The sequence below is a fragment of the Acomys minous genome, assembly GCF_964271855.1.
Source record: "Acomys minous genome assembly, chromosome: 2".
NCBI lineage: Eukaryota > Metazoa > Chordata > Mammalia > Rodentia > Muridae > Acomys > Acomys minous.
Window position 1 is genome coordinate 13698818 of NC_140484.1, and position 17697 is coordinate 13716514.

Sequence of the window (17697 nt, forward strand, 5' to 3'; positions counted from 1 at the left end):
AAGGAAGGCAAGGGAATCCCTTTCCCTCCAGTTCAGTGGTGACCCTTACCATGGGCGGCACCGTCGGCTCCTCCATCTCATCCTCTCCTTCCCGGTAATACACTTCCACACCACTGTCCTCCTCTTCTGGCACCGCAGACTTCTTTGGCTTCTTGTTTACCCTTTCCTGAAATGGTGGGGTAAGATAGGAAGTTTCTTCCCGCCTCACGGCGCCTATTCTGAGAGAAGGCTGGGCAGCTGCAGCTCACTTCTCAAACACTTCTTATGGGTGAGGAGCGACCCTCGCTGGGGGAGGGGACTTACCTGTTCGTTTGCAGACTCCTGGCGCTCTCTCTTGCCCTGCCCAGTCCTCTGTGACTTCTGGGGCTCTTTCTTCTCCTGGCTGGACAACCCCAACTCGTCTTGCCCCTTCTGGATCTTCTCTTTCCTTTTTTGGTTCTTTTTCTTCTGTTCTTCTCTTTTTAGGTCCTCCTCAGCCTCTTCTTTCCTCTCCTCTTGTTTTGGAAGAGGTGGTTCTGGGGAGGCAGAAAACACATCCGGCTTCCCAGTGTCGCTGGGAAGGAGCGACAGCTCTATCAGGTTCTTCTGGGGGTTCACGCTAATGCAGGAAGAGAATAAGGGCAGGAAGTAAGGCAGAAGGTGACTGGGCACCACAGGCGGCCAGACCTTGCTTCATCAGCAGTCTAGGCCTGCCCCACCTGCCTTGAGATGCTCAGTATTCAGGCTTTACACATTTCATCCATCTGTTCAGTGGAAAAAGTCAGGGAGCGTCTAGGATGGCCCTGCTTCATCAACAACAGAGGCCAAGTCTTCTCTGGGATAGAGATGAAGCTGAGACCAAAGGCTTCAAACAAACGGTTTTCACTCATTTAAGTACCACATGCCTGCATCACTACCCATACCTTTGTATTCTGGGTTTACCTCAAAAACCTCCTCCCAGGGCAGGGCTCCTGGGGAAAGGAGTATGCTTCACACCAAAAAGGAGACAGAGAGGGCAGGGAGAAAAGGACACCTACCATAGGACCTTGGCAGTGATCAGCTTTCCCTCGGGGAAGTATCTGTTATAAAGCTCTTTCTCGGGTGGGCTACATTGAGAGACATGTGAGTACCGGGCTAAACCCATAACTGAAGGCCCAAGGCTGAAAGGAGACAGACAAGAGTCCTGTGGGTACAAATATAACACACCCTGACCCCACCCAGTATTCGCACCAGCCCCCTCCCCCAAGACAGGGTTTCTCTGTGTAGCCTTGGCTATCCTGGACTCACTTTGTAGACCAGGCTGGCCTCAAATTCACAGCAATTCACCTACCCCTGTCTCCCCAGTGCTGGGATTACAGGCGTGCATGACCACGCCCTGCTCAGCGTCTCCACTTTTACAGGGCCTTATGTTTGGATAGGATATATGAGACACTGGTTCACGGCATCCAGGAGGATAAAGTTGGTTTTGGAAACTGGAAAAAATTATCATGTATAGTGAAGCTATGAATTTAGATTTTGTTTGAAGTACTGAAAATCCAACTCAGGCAAGCTAGGCAAGGGCTCCGTTACTGAGCTCTGTAGCCCTGGCTGGCCTGGAACTCAGATGTCCTCCTACCTCTGCCTCTAGAGTGCTGGGATTAAAGCCGTGCACCACCAGGTTATCTTTTATCCACTAAAGCACATAATGTCTAAAGCACAAACTGCTCGACAGACAGAGAAGAAAGGAGATATAAGAGCGGGGAATGCACAGTGCTGGCGCCTAGGAGCACGATGTGATCATAGAAGAACGAAGCTGGACATTAATCCCAGCCCTGGGGAGGCAGAGGCAGGCGGCTCTGTGAATCTGAGGCCAGCCTGGTCTACACAGTGAGTTACAAAACAGGCAGAGTTACATAACGAAACCTTGCCCCTCAAAAACAGACAGACAGACAGACAGAAAGATAAATAAACAAACAATAGTACAACAACAATCATGACCAAACTCTAAAACCACGGTAGTGCTATACATCTTTAATCCAAGCACTGGCATGGGGTGGGGTGGGGGTGGGGACGGCAGAGGCAGGTGGATCACTGTGAGTCCAGGACAGCCAAGGTTACACAGAGAAAACCTGTCTCCAAAACCCAAATCAAAAAAGGAACTTAAAACTAAGGGGGAAAAAAGTATTTAAACATTTGGGACTGGAGAGCACTGGCTGCTCTTCCAGGACTGGAGTTTGGCTCCCCGTACCCATATGCTGGCTTACAGCCACAGCACCAGGAATGCACATGGTGCACCTACACAAAATGCAGGCAAAACACCTAAAAGGCAAAAATATGTATTTAGGGGCTAGAGAGGTGGCTCAGTAGTTAAGAGACTGTTCTTCTAGAGGTCCCAAGTTCAATTCCAGCAACCACACAGTAGCTCACAACCATCTGTATTCTCTAGTGCCCTCTTCTGGCCTGCAGGTGTACATGCAGCTAGAACACTCATATATATTATATTATAAAATAATCAAAATCTTTTTTAAAAATGCATATTTAAAACTTGGAATTTGGCCAGGAATGGTGGCCCATGCCTTTAATCCCAGCACTCCAGGCAGAGGCAGGTGGATCTCTGTGAGTTCGAGGCCAGCCTGGTCTACAAAGTGAGCCCAGGACAGCCAGGGCTATACAGGGAAGCCCTGTCTAAAAAAACCAAAAACCTTAGAATTTTACAAACTGATAATACATAAGCTCTCCTCGTCTCTATTCTTACCAAAATTGACTGAAGCCAAGAAGGCAGGCCAGGGAAGCGCCTGGGTCTCTAGATCCAAGCCCCAAAGCCTGTGCCTCACTTTACTCACCCTATGAGCACAGAACTTGGCAGGACAGATTTCACATAGCCCCTCAGGAGCTGTCCTTCCTTGACGTCCTCGATGGAGTTAATTTCTGGATCTTCTATTTTACTTTTTGTCTCTCTGTTTGTCCTGGAGGAATACAAGGGTTACATATACATACCTTTAACCATTGCTACAAGCTTTGCAGAGCCTTTGCCTGTGCCCCTAGAGGACTGAAATCTAGAGTCTGCTCACTCCTGCAGTCCTGTCAGCCAGAGCTATGTGCCTGGCAGCTGGCTGCACAGAAACAAGCCAAAGTTGAAAGCCTGACCTTAGCAACATCCATTTCTAGCCATAGAACAAATGGAATGCTGGCTAACCCCTTCTATCCCACACTCACCCCTGATCATGAACCCTGGAACTAGACACCTCCCCTCACTCCAACATCCACATGTAGGTAAGTGAACCATTCCCTCGAGACAAGAGCCTGGATTCTTCCAGCAACTCAAATACCCCCCACCCCACCCCATCACAAACTTAAACAGACTCGAGGGAAGGTAGGAAACTTAGAGTCTGTCATGGGTAATGCGATCTAACCTAAGTCTTCTGAGCTGTTTCTTCTCCTTTTCCATTCCAACACCAACACTCACCTGGACGATCGTAATGACAAAGCCAACACACGCTGTGCTGTGGACAGGATATAGCACCTGGAACAGGCAAAAGAGGACATATTCACATGTCAGTATTTCTGGAGACACGTGCATAAAATTGAAATTCAAATAAATCTTTACTAATTCTCTAATTTTGTCCTGTCAGTGGTATGCAGTAAGATACTCTTACAATGCTGGACAACAAGATAAGCTCCAGTCAGTCTCATGACCATGAGGTGACAGAATGTCACCTGCACTGTGCTGCTAAGTCAGAGTTTGCTCGGTTAGAGGCAGTCAGTGTTCTCAGCTTCAGGTAGTTTCAACTTACAAGTTTATTGTGACATAATCTGTCAGGAGTTGAGAGATAGCTGTACTTAGGAGACAAGACCACCCTCGCATTAACTCTTAACTGTAATCCCAGAGACAGCAAAACCACAGGAAAACATGACCAAGGGACAGCTGAGAAAGGGTAGCTGGGCAGATCAGTGAGGTCTGAGCAGAGACTTTGAGGAGGGAAAGCAGGGATGGCTCTCACTGGTAAAACTGTAACTCATAGTCCTGCACCACTGAGTAGAAGCAGAGGAGCAGAGGCAGAAAAGACCATGGCCACAACTGGATGCAAAGCATTCTCACAACAGACACCTGCTTTCCACAAGCTGCAAGGAGGCCTCAGGTGCTACCTTGAGGCAAATGATTTCCTACTCACGTCTGACTGGAGCTGAAGGGAATTCTAATTGCATGCTACTCACAGTATTCCAAATGACTATGTTGCTAAAAACCACACCCTCAAGAGACAGGCCAGAGATGATCTGTGTCTCTAGGTCTCAGTGAGGGCCCTTCTGCCAGGCTCTGGGTGTTTCTATGCTGTTCGGCTTCGATAAGCAGTTGACAACTTAGGTGGATGTCAGTAGCTGGGACTCCAAGATGGAGGTAGGCCATGACTGTTTTCTAGTCCCTGTCTCCCAGAGTATACAGCCTACATACCTTGAAATCTGGCTCTGTAAGGCCACTTTTCTCAGGCTACAAAAATGGTCTTAGAACTGAGAGTGGGGCCTGTGGTGTGAGTTGTACTTGTAGTACCCGGAAGGCCTCTAAGGACCACAAGTCTAAGCCAGCCCCGACTATAAGGAATGAGCCTGTTGTCTCAGCTCATAGCCAACCAAGTGAGCTCAGCTATTTGGATTTCTCTTAAGTCCAGGGCTCCCATCCCCCACTGGAAGAGACGCAGACTCCTGGTGCTTTACTTTAGCCAAGTGCCGGCTGCCCTGCCTTTCTCAAGCTTGGGGTGTTGGAGCGGAGAGAAGGAGAACAAAGAGCCCTGTCCTATAGAGGAGGGTGAGAACCTAGGCTCCTTCAGCCCAACTGAGAAGGCACTGAGAATGCTCGGGGCAGGCGGCCACGTCCACCTCGGCTCTGCCTGACCGGTTCACAGCATGACCTACCACAGGAACTGCGACATAGGTTTATCTGTTGGCATCTGAAACAGTTTATAAAGCCCTTGCTATCCTTTTACAAAAAACATGTGTTGATTTTTTAAATTAAAAATATGAATGTCTCAAATAAAAATGAGCAATTGGTTCGGAAAGCAAGAGCACATGAGAGACAATATAAGAAATCAAATTAAGGCCAGGCATGGTGGCACTCGCCTTTAATCCCAGCACTCGGGAGGCAGAGGCAGGTGGATCACTGTGAGTTCGAGGTCAGCCTGGTCTACAAAGCGAGTCCAGGACAGCCAAGGCTACACAGTGAAACCCTGTCTTGGGGGGGGGGGGGAATAACCAAATTAATAGGCTAGAGATGGGTCAACAGTACGAGCACTGGCAGTTCTTGCAGAGGACCCAGGTTTGGTTCTTAGCACCCATATGAGAATTTATAACTCCAATTCCAAATCCAATGCCCTCTTCTGGCCTCCACAGGCACTGCATTTACATATACATAAAATAAATATTTTATGCATATACATGTACAAAATACATGTAATAAAACAAATTATTATTATTATTATTTATATTATTATTATTATTTTAAGGTTTTCAAGACAGGGTTTCTCTGTGTAGTCTTGACTGTCCTGGACTCGCTTTTGGAGACCAGGCTAGCCTCGGGGGAACTCACAGCAATCTGCCTGCGTATGCCTCCCGAGTGCTGGGGTTAAAGACATGCGCCACCACACCGGGCAAAATAAATCATTTAAAAAAGTCTATCTAAAAATAAAAAGAAAGAAAAAAGAAATGTAAATTAAAAGATCAATTTTTGCCTATTCAATGGCAGGAATAAAAATTAAAGATTATTGGCTAGTTTTTCAGAGAACCTGAGTTCAATTTCTAGCACCCACATGGTGGAACTCCAGTTCCAGGGAATCCAATGTCCTCTTCTGGCTGCTGTGGGCACTAGGCATGCATGCAGCACACATACAGACATGCAGCCCTCATACATATAAAAGAAAACAAAACCAAGAAACAAATCCAGCCATATAATTCTACCACCCAGGTAGCAGAGGGAAATAGGAGCACACTGTTAGGGGACTAAACGTGAAGGGCAATTCTGCAAATTGTTCAACATCAATCGGTCCATTACGTTTATCTCTAAAAATGTATTTCAGAGTTGCACTACCACCCTGTACAAGGCAGGCATTTCAACAGCACTGTCTATCAATGAGAACTGGTTAAGTCAGTTTAGATAAAAGTTGTATAATACAAGTAAATGCTGAAGATAAGGTGCAAGAAGAAAATATTAGCATGAAAAAGAACTAATGATAAACTGCTTTAAGAAAAAAAGCAAGCTGCAAATAATATATAAAACGAAGTTCTATTACTAAATGAAGTAAAATTGTACCCACATACATGTTCAAATCTGGAAAGATTAGAAGTCAAAGTATAGCCTTTAATCCCAGCAGAGGCAGGGGATTGCTGTGAGTTCAAGGCTGGTCTGGTCTACAAAGTGAGTCTAGGACAGCCCAAGGCTACACAGAGAAACCCTGTCTCAAAAAACGGGGAAAGAAAGAAAGAAAGAAAGAAAGAAAGAAAGAAAGAAAGAAAGAAAGAAGAAGAAAAAAAAAAGAACTCAAAGTATATATGGTAAGAGAAGGGAGGAGAAGAGACAGACACTTAAGACTATTTATATATTTTAGGTTTTCTTTCCAGTAAAAAAAAATTAAGGCTTCAGCTTAGATGTTTATCAGCAGGTAAGTGGATAAAGAAAATGTCATACACACACAGAATATGTTCTTACTTAATTATAGAGACTAAAACTACATCCTTTGTAGGGAAATAGGTGAAACTGAAGTTCATGCTGATAAACTAGACTCAGAAAGAGAGTCACACTTCCTTTGGAAAATGATAAGACAGCTGGAGAGATGCTCAATGGCTGTGAGCACTACCCGGCTCAATTCCCAGCCACCACACGGCAGCTCATAACCACCCACAACCCTAGCTACAGGGGACCTCGGTGGGTACCAGCACACATGTGCTTCACAGACGTACATGCAGGGAAAACACCCCCACACGTAAGATAAACAAAGTAAACTAATAGGACAGAGGGAAGAACAAAAGAGGGTAATGCAGGGATGGATGGACAGGGGCTTGTAGAAAATATAAAAATAGGGGCTAGAGAGATGGTCCAGTGATTAAGAATGCTGACTGCTTTTCCAGAGGCCACGAGTTCAATTCCCAGCAATCACATGGTAGCTGACAACCATCTATAATGTGATCTGAGATCCTCTTCTGGCCTGCAGGGGTACATGGAGGCAGAGCACTGTATACATAATAAATAAATAAATATTTAAAAAGAAAATATAAAAATATCTAATGTTATTATAATTATTACAGTGGTATTATCTAACCTGCTATCATAATGAATAAAGACATAGACATTGTTGTATTTTAAAATAGCCTCATTTTACCTGAGACTGGGCAGAACTAACCCTTTATCTCTCCTTATCACTTCCAGCCCCCATCCCAGCCCATCTGCTTCCATCATTTCTATCTGGGATACTTCCCATCCGTAATCCCAAAATACTTGCTAATGTTCTTCACTGGGCAGCTTTCCTCCATCCACACCAATCCAGCCATGTGCTCCTCTCCACACTAACCCATCTCAACCTCTCCTTTTTCTTCCTATTCCTGTACCTGTCTCCACTCTCCCTCTCATGATAACCCACTCCCTCGCCCCAGGCCCTCAAACCTCAAACTCCACCTCTCTCTTCTGCCAAATCTCAAGCCTTAGCACTTTTTTTTGTTTTTGTTTTTTGTTTTTTGTTCTTCCAGACAGGGTTTCTCTATGTAGCCTTGACTATCCTGGACTCACTTTGTAGACCAGCCTGGCTTTGAACTCACAGTGATCCACCTGCCTCTGCCTCTCAAGTGCTGGGATTAAAGGTGTGTGCCACCACCATCCAGCTAGCATTTCTTATTTACCAATCAGCTTTAAATAGGTAGAGCAAGGTTTACACAACAAGGACAGGTGTAAAATGTGGCCGTCTGGGAGGCAACTGGATCTTGGGCGCCAATAATTAGCATCAGAATACATAGTACCAGACCCAACCTCAACAGGGGCTACATTATTTTCTTATATGCAGAATTTAGATTTAACTGCACCTCCATAACATGCAAGCAAAAAGGAGACTATCTGGGGACAAGATGTGGACCAGCCAAGGAGAAGAGATGGAGAGAATTAATGGGAAAGGTGTGAACATCAGCAAAGTACAATGATCTTAGATGTGAAAATGCCATCATGATAGTCATTATTAATGACACTAGTCACGATCTCAGATGAAGTTGTAGCACAGCTGTTCTAATTAGCACCACTCTTGGGCTGCAGCTCAAGAAGAAGGTGGGTAAGTACAGAGGTCCCTATGCCCTGGCTCCTGTGAAGCCAACTGCTCTGTTGGCAAATCCACAGCCGCAAGAAACTAGTCACTGAAGATGCTTGCAAGAGTGCGCCCTCTATCTGCAGAGGGAAGAAACGGCATCAGCTTCAAAACAGTACACAGGCTACGTGAAGTTAGACACGAGTCCACTCAACTTCTCTATTGAGACAACTGAGGCCTATCTATCTGACTGGCCTTCTTGAAGATGGCAACTTGTGCACCATCCACACACACAAAACGTGATAATTATGTCAAAAGATACCTAGCTAGCACTCTGCATACATTAAGAATATGCTTAAGAATCTACTCAGTACCAAAAAAAGGAAAAGAAAAAAAAAAGAGTCTACTCTGAGCTGGGCAGTGTTGGCACATGTCTTTAATCCCACCGCTCCGGAGGCAGAGGCAGGCAGAAGTTCAAGGCCAGCCTGGTCTACAAAGCGAGTCCAGGACAGCCAGGACTACACAGAGAAACCCTGTCTTGAAAAAACAAACAAACAAACAACAACAACAACAAAATCCACTCTGGGGCCCAGAGCTCCTCTCTCAGCCATTTTAAGGGTAAAGGTGAAATTAATTCAGGTCCCAAGACAGCATGATGGAAGTTGAAAACCAACTTTGTCCTCCGTCCATACAACATTTTTCAGTTTTGTTTTCCTCTTTCTTCCTGCTGTCAGTAGTTCTAAATGTTAGTCATATTTCCCCCTGCCAAGTCAAAAGGTACTTAAGTTATGTGACTATAAGAGAATAGGGGCAGAAATCAGATACCAGCAGCTTTTCCATTTTCATCTATGTGTGAATTTTTAATAAACACAGGACGTTCGAGTGGAAAGGTTTTGGCAGTTCAACTTGGTAGCAATTGTAAGTAAACCTACAAACTTTTCTGGGTTAGGGAGGGGAGGGACTAAAATGACACACACACACACACCACATATCAGTTTTAAAAATCTCACCAATTTCATACGTAGGCAAAGGAGGAAGAACTCTATGACTTACCTGACAATCTTCTGGGGAAAGAAGTCCTCCAGGCGTGCCTCAGAATAGGAGTCATTCACATGAAACAGACTGACTCTCCCTAGCTTCCCAAAGGGGAAGGAGATGGTCAGCCCCTTGTTGGGTACCACGGTTAACACTCGGCCCATGGCTACTTCCCCTTGTTCAAGTTTGTAGGGACCTGGTGGGAAGAGGAAACAAGAAAGCAGCTGGCAGTCTGGCCTACTACAGCCTGCCTACCCAGAGGAGGTGGAGGCCAACCACACTTGAGGCATCCAACTTGAGTGGGCTCATCATAGCTTGAAGTCATGAACCCCACGGCTTAGTGACAGACAATCCCTTCTAGAGGACCTGGGAAAGCCAAGTTTAGAAAAAGGAGACCTAAGAGTCACAAAGTCAGAGAACAAAGCCCAGGAGAAAACCAAACCAAACCTAACCCTCCCAGAAAGTTCTATACTGGCTTTCTGACACTGAAGGTCTTTAACTTTGGCAGTAGGTGAAGCTGCCTGCCCCCCACCCCTCTTGCAAGGCCCTCTCCTCCCAGGGGCCCCTTTCCACACCTATGAGTGACAGACATAAGAAAGCCGTGGGGGTATCTGAGTTGACTACAGTGGCTCTGATGGCCTGCCCAATCTGGAACTTCTTGTCTGGGTGTTTCAGAACCTGAAAGGATTAAAAAAACTTTTTTTCATCTAATGTTCCCTGTCAGTTATCCAAAAATATAACATTTAAGTCTACAGTAAGTACCTCCCAAACCACCAAACCCCACATTAGTTCAGGAATCCCATATAGACTCTTGAATCTTCTCTCCAGACACTGACCTTGAAGCTGAGGGAAGTGAGCAGCAAGGGAATTCTCCCTCTGATGTCTGGTCCAATGTCCACTTCAAGCCACTGCTTAGTCACATTGTACTGTGGGGGGGACAGGGCAATGTAAGAGCATCATTGGCCAAGCCACCACTAAAATGTACTCTCTTAAAAACACTGAAAAGGTAGCCAGGTGTGGTGGCACATGTCTTTAGTGCCAGCAACCAGGGAGGCAGAGACAGGCAGATCTCTGTTAGTTTGAGACCAGCCTGGTCTACAAGACACAGAGAAAAAACCCTGTCTTGAAAAACCAAACCAAACCAACCAACCAACCAACTAAACAAACAAACAAACCGGAAAAGGTCAAAGCCCTGAATTTCCCCAAAGGACAGAAATCCATCCTAATGTAGCTATGGCCCTGCCCACCTCCACATCTCATGGGCTTCAACCACAGTCAACGTGCATGCAAATAACAAGAGCTACAAGCAGTGTGCAGAAGTACAGCATGCCACAGGAACTATCAACAATCAGAGAAGGTGATAGATGCTGACCCTTGAAGGGTACTAGGCAGAAGGAAAATAGACCAACTAGGGACAGGAACCAGCATGATACAGTCAGGAGGAAAAACAAAGATGGTTGTCATGATGACTGAAATACAAAATGTTCAAACAGATCATGAACAACCTTATATGCTGTGTTAAGTCACCTGAGATTATGAACGTCAACAGGCAGAGGGGTGACCAGAGAATCAAACATCAGCGACATGCCAGAAAGATGATTATGGAAGAGACTCTGGCAATGAAAGACTCCATATGCTGGTATGGTGGTGCAGGCCTTTAATCCTAGCACTTGGGAAGCAGGAGCAGGGGACCTTTATGAGTTCAAGGCCAGCCTGGTCTACATAGTGAGTCCTAACCAGCTAAGGAGTAGAATCCTGTCTCAAAACACAATATAAAACCAAATTTAATTCCAGCACTCGGGAGGCAGAGGCAGGAGGATCACTGTGAGTTTGAGGCCAGCCTGGTCTACAAAGCGAGTCCAGGACAGCTAAGGCTAACACAGAGAGACCCTGTCTCGAAAAACCAAAAACCAAACAAACAAAACCCAACGCCCCCAAAAACCCCAAACAGTGGAGAAAGGCTGGATTTTTTCAATGAATCTGGAGGGCTATAAAGCTGCAGTAGAATGGAAGTTATTCCAACACCCACTGTGTGTCTAGCACACAGCATACTCGTCAAAGGGAAACCTTGTGGTGGTTGTGCCAACCAGAGTTGACAGCAAAGGTAAGTGAGCCTCTGGGATAGCTCATCCTGCTCAGCGAAGGCCACACTTGTGCCATGGAGTATTCTAGCCCTGTAGCAGCTCTAGCTGAGGTCAAGGCCTGCCACATCCTGGAGCAACATGTCCACTTGGTTCTGGGCAGCATCAGGTCTGGTACTGCTCATCATGCCTTCCACCAGACAGCTGCAGCTGGCCATCTAGAGTCTCCAATGGTGCTTAAATTTGTCCATCCATAAAAGCAGAGATGGCCAGATTAACATCACGCCCATCCACTTAACCACACAGGCCATCGACTCCAACACTTTGTCTATTGTCAGAGTCTGGACTCTGGCAGCCCCCACATCAACCTGTCTACCCATTCTCAACCAATTGCTTGGTTCTTCTTGAACTGTGTAGTTACCTTGAAACATCCATGCTTCCTTTTTGATTGTCTGTCTTTTAAAAATTTGGTCCTTTAAACCTTTTCCTCTATATTACATAGTTTAAAAAGATTTATTTTAGCCAGGCGGTGGTGGTGCACACCTTTAATTCCAGCACTCAGGAGGCAGAGGCAGGTGGATCTCTGAGTTCGAGGCCAGTCTGATCTACAAAGCGAGTCCAGGACAGCCAGAGCTCTTACATAGAGAAACCCTGTCTTGAAAAACCAAACAACAACAACAACAAAAACCCAAACAAACAAAAAAATTTATTTTTATGTGTCTTTTGCCTACATGTATATATGTGTAGCATGTGCATGCCTGGTGCCCAGGGTGGTCAGCAAAGGATGCTGGGTCCCTGGTCACCCAGAACTGGAGTTATCAAACAGCTGTAAGCCACTAGGTGGGAGCTGGGAACTGGACCTGGGTCCTCTGGGAGCAGCAAATGCTCCTACCTGCTGTGCCATCTCTAGCCCTCTACATTACATTTTTGGTGTTCTCACTCAGTTCAAGCTTTAAGTTGACAGTGTTCCGTCAAAGGTTGGACAGACAGCTCCTTTGAGTCAGTGACCAGAGCTAGGACATACATAGAAGGAAGACTAGGGCACATCGCTCCCTGCTACCCCTCTGCATCATCACCCACAGGCTGCATGGTAGTAAGGGCAGACTCAGTGCAGAGTCTCTGACCCTACTTTGCTCTGCAGGTCTGAAGTTGCTGCAGCGAGGGCAGTACCTACTCACCTTCCTGACGAAGCAGGTCACAGCCTGTCCAGCCTGGTACTGCATCATCGCCTCCACGGGGCTCACAGACTGAGTGTTAAGAGCACAGTAGTCATCCGTCTTCAACTCACTGTGTGCAAAAGGGCAAAAAGAGTAAAGCCAAGCACTGGGTACACTCTAGCTTGGAAGAACTCCCTCAAATGACCACAGAGTGCCTGTGCGGGACTCTGCTAGTCTCACTCTTAGGGACAATCTCTCTTAAAAGGGCAATTCTCCTTAAATTGAATCTTCTCAATAATCAACCCACCAGTAATCACCTCTTTTCCCCTTATTAATGCATATATAAACCAGTGGCAACCTAGTTCATGAATCTTTCATAAACTTGGTAAATAAAATTATTTTGGCTGGGGGTGGTAGCACATACTTTTAATGTCAGCACTCAGGAGGCAGAGATCTCTGTGAGTTTGAGGCCAGCCTGGTCTACAGAGTTCCAAGACAGCTAGAGCAGAGAAATCTTTTCTCAAAAAACAAAAAAAGCAAACAAACACACAAAAAATTATTCTTATTCCTCCCATAGTACTTGCTTTAGTCTGCAGAAATGCCCTTACAAAAGCTCTCGCTGAGCTTGACCACAACCTCATGTGTGAATTAGGCAATTTGGCCAGGAGCTGCAGCCAGGGCTTAACTCAAGCCAGACCTCTGACCTCCACCATACTAATTTTCAGACATGTAAGGGCATGTGATCTGAAAGTTGTCAATCCATAAATCACTAAATTTACATCCATACAATTGTACAGTGTTGCTGTTAAAAATGCAAGATATGGGGCCGGGCGTGGTGGCGCACTCCTTTAATCCCAGCGCTCGGGAGGCAGAGGAAGGTGGATCTCTGTGACTTTGAGGCCAGCCTGGTCTACAAAGCAAGTCCAGGACAGCCAAAGCTACACAGAGAAACCCTGTCTTGAAAAACCAAAAAGAAAAAAAAAAAACGGCAAGATATGGTCATATGTGCTAGTGAGTGCAGAAACGTTTTTATGCTAGATAACCTGCAACTGCACATATATTCTGATTCAGTAATTCCATCAAAGAGGGAGTGAGTTCAGTGTGGTTTGCTGTGGTGTTATAAGAAATTTTCTATTTTACGAAGATGAGAAACAAGCTCAAAAGTAAACCACGGATAGACCAAAATAACTCCATTTTGCTTAAAACTCCCATTTCTGTATTTGGGTGACCTACTCCTCTGCGTCTAGAAAAACCCACAGAAGATATACACTTGGCACATAGAGAAAGAACCAATTAGCTGAAAAACAGAAAAGTAATAAAAGTCCAGACGCTCCCTCAGAAGTTAATGGTCTGTGGTTTGATAGCGGACTTGTACTGGATGAATACCAATTAGTTCAAAGGACAACAAGTAGGATGCTTGCCAAGCTAGAAACCCACTTACCTGCTTTCTTGCTTATTACAATCTATAAAAGTTCTTTCCTTTTGTATTTGTACTCGGGGCTCACACCTAATCCGCTGTGTCAGTGATAGTGTGGGCCCTTGTGTGTTTGCATCTGTATTGGCTCCTGGTGTTTATTGGGTTTTATTTAATCCCGGCATAACACCATCATTTTGAGAATGAGTATGGTTAGGTACTTTTATGGGATAAATTACTATCATTTAAAGTGACATCAAGAGAGTAGATCTCCCCCCCAAAATTTCTCTTCAGCAGTGCTGGGGATGGAATCTAGGCCCATACATGTCGTAGGTAAGCACTCTACCTTGAGCAACAGCGATCCATTTAAAACATTTTTTAAAAAATGCAACAAATTTTATTTAGCCTAATCCTGGCACACACAGAAAGCTCATAGAGAGCAGAAAGTACATTAATAAAAGCCAGGCTTTACCGAAAGGAAACAGAAAATATGTTGGTTGAGCTGGGTGGTGGCAGCTCACACCTTTAATCCCAGCACTTGGGGGGGGAGACAGGTGAGTTCTGAGTTTGAAGCCAGTCTGGTCTACAGAGTGAGTTCTAGGACAAAGAAACCCTGTCTTGAAAACAAAACAAGACAAAACAAAACAAAAAAACAAAGACAAAAACAACAACAAAAAAAGAACAACAAAAAGAAAAAGAAAGAATATCTTATTCTTTTTTGATTTTTCAAGATACAGTTCCTTTTTGTTGTTTCTTAGACAATGTTGTTTTTTAGACAGGGTTTCTCTGTATAACAGAGCCCTGGCTCTTCTGTTGGCCCCAAATGGCTAGCCCCAAAATCAGAGATCCGCCTGTCTCTGCCTCCCAAGTGTTAGGATTAAAGGCATATGCCACTACCACCCGGATAAGAAAATATATTTATTATTGATTCAAAGTATTTTACACTTAACAATAAGCTGCAATAACTTATTCTGAACTACTAATGAGAGAAAGAAAAATAAAAGAATGCTTTCCATAGACCAATGTGTGTTCCTGAAACACGTCTCCTCTGCCACACAAAGTGTCAGCTAAGGGCAGTAAGGCGGAAGCAAGAGTGCCCGGAGGTCTCAGTGCCCTCTACTGACCTCTGGTATCAGCTAAAGACAGACCTCTTCAAAAAAATTTTTTGGTTGTGTTTTGTTTTTCTGAGAAAAGGTTTCTCTGTATCCCTGACTTTCCTAGACTCACTTTGTAAACGAATCTGGCCTTGAACTCACAGAGATCCACTGCCTGCCTCTGCCCTGGAGTGCCAGGATTAAAGGTGTGAACCACCACACCCAGCTCTGTTTGTCTTTTATGATGTCTTTGCATTTCCCATCTCTTCCATGAATCCAGTGATTTCCATACATGGCCCACCCTTCCACAGCCAGGCAGTATCATTCCGGCTGACACAGGGCTCCCAGGAAAGAGAGCAGAGGACAATATGGCCTGGCACTCCAGGGGACTGTAGTGAGGCTTCTGTCACTGACATCCCTGGCAATATCCGTTAGTTTGAGATCTTTACCCTTAGTTCAAATAAACAACTTGACCTCAATCTTCATTAAAAGTTGTGTTGCCATCACAGTGCAAAGGGAAAGATACTGTACTAAAATCACTAACATGGTGAAAGCTTTTCATTTTTCACAACAAAGACTATAGAGGATATAAATTTAAAAGCCTATATAAGTAAGGAAACCAGAATAAACAAAGATATGTGATGTATGCACCAAACAAACTATTAATCTAAAATTAATGTGCTGAATTTGAAGTTTCAAAAACATGGCTAGCAAATGGAACTCACTGTCCCAGAAATAACCCCTTATGGCAGACACAAGCCTTCCCAGAAACTGTGATCCTTCAGGCTCTGACCAGACACTACTCAGATGTTATTTCCAGTCTTCTCATAGCATCCCTTGATGTAAGACTGACAACCTGTTGATCCCAGGCTGACCCTGTACAACATTCTTATGATCATGTGTCTTCAGCACAGTTTACTGATGGCCCATCAATCCACAAAGTTGTGGTCTTTTATAGAGGAAGCAGAAAGGAACAGGGTCAAAATGGTTACAATATGTAAACAGGAGACATCACCACAGGGACCACAGTCTTCCCCCAGGGTCTCCGACACAATGTCACTCTGCAGAACTCACACATCAGCCCTCTGACACCAAGCACTTAAGCTGCACGTGCTGAATGACTAGGCATCTTGGCTATTCGCTTCTTTCAGGAATTGCTGAGTTCTAGAGAACTGGGTTGAGAGCGAACCTGTAGCAGTGCTGGCATTCTACTCTTGCTTTGTGAGACAGACTCTTACTCTACAGCCTAGCATGGCCTTGAATTGCGGCAATCCTCCTGCCTCAGTCTCCCAAATGCTAGGAATTCAAGTATGAGCCTCTATGCCAGTGGTTCTCAACCTTGCTAATGCTGTGACCTTTCAATTACAGCCCTCATATTGTGGTGACATCAACCATAAACTAATTTCATTGCTACTTCATAACTGATTTTGCTACTATTATAAATTGTTATAATAGATATCTGAGATCACAGTGGTCGCGCTCAGGTGACCACTGTGAAAGGGGTCATGACCCAGAGGTTCAGGGTTTCTCTGTGTAGCCTTGGCTGTCCTGGACTTGCTTTGTAGACCAGGCTAGCCTTGAACTCAGAGATCCACCTGCTTCTGCCTCCCACGTGCTGGGATTAAGGTGTGCAGCACCGTGCCCGCCTCACTTTAATTTTCATACCTCTAACTAGCCTTAGGAGGTTTAAGAGTATGCAGGAGCTGAAGTGCAGCCATGTGGTAACATGAGACCCCAGCTGCCAGCCTCAGCATGTTCAAACAAAAGCAGGTAGTCAAGAATCTGTTCTTTAAAAACAAACCAATCTCGCGGCCTCCTTGGTGAGCTGCTGAGCTGGAGGTGCAGGCAAGCTCTATGTGTCTGCAGAGTCTCCCTCAGCACTTCCACCTAGACGAAGTTGTCGGGATAAATAAGGAGACAGAGAGACAGAGAGAGGCAAGAAGCCCTAACACTGGCAAGATCAAGAACTCAGGTCACTGGTTCCAAAGCCCAGCACTCTTTCCACGAGACCACTGCTAGGGTGCCCTCACCTTGGCCGAACAGTCAGCTCCAGGATGGTCCGAACAAATCTGGGGTGACTGATTGGGAGAAACCTAGAGAGAAAGAAACCAAGTCACTTCTAACTGTCTGTTAACACAATGATCCTAGATCAGAATCTCCTTTCCCCTCCCCCTGCCCCCACCCAGCCAAGCTGATTGCCCTGTAACACACAGACCACCATACAGGGCTGACAGAGGCCCACTGAGGATCTTTAAGGACTATCATATCAGGCCCTGAAAAGACTTCCCTTACAGATCCTATTTCCTGCTTCACTCTCGAGGTCTATAGAGGATGGATGGCTTACTAGAGATCCGGTGTTTAATTCTTGAAATTAATATGTCACCCATATCAATAGACCAGATTTTGAACCCCGTATTTTTCTTGTTATAGCAAGGAATTCAAGTATTTAGAGTAAGGGGCCATCATTAAGACAGCTTGTATGCAGGCCTGAGCACCTCAGGTCAACCCTCAGACCACACAAGGTGGCACACAGAACTGACTCCTCAAAGTCTCTTCTAACTGCCATGGATGGGCCATAGTGTGTGTGTGCGTGGGAACGCACATGCACGTGCACACACAGCACAAGTGAAGGGTGTGCTGTGAAGGCTATACTAGGAGAACTGCTGATAAACACTGCCCCAAGCTGAG

General features: G+C 45.3%; 1 protein-coding gene across 1 annotated transcript in view; it reads right to left on the minus strand.

Annotated features, from left to right (window-relative positions):
• PDCD11 (programmed cell death 11) overlaps positions 1-17697 on the minus strand; it is a 49981-nt gene that overhangs the window by 4363 nt on the left and 27921 nt on the right. The window contains exons 21-30 of the mRNA XM_084763046.1: positions 17040-17102; positions 12523-12631; positions 10100-10189; positions 9839-9941; positions 9282-9459; positions 3425-3481; positions 2802-2924; positions 1017-1139; positions 304-598; positions 50-166 (exon numbers count right to left, since the gene is read on the minus strand). Coding sequence (XP_084619172.1) covers positions 50-166; positions 304-598; positions 1017-1139; positions 2802-2924; positions 3425-3481; positions 9282-9459; positions 9839-9941; positions 10100-10189; positions 12523-12631; positions 17040-17102 — 1258 coding nt within the window. The remainder of the gene's footprint in view (positions 1-49; positions 167-303; positions 599-1016; positions 1140-2801; positions 2925-3424; positions 3482-9281; positions 9460-9838; positions 9942-10099; positions 10190-12522; positions 12632-17039; positions 17103-17697) is intronic.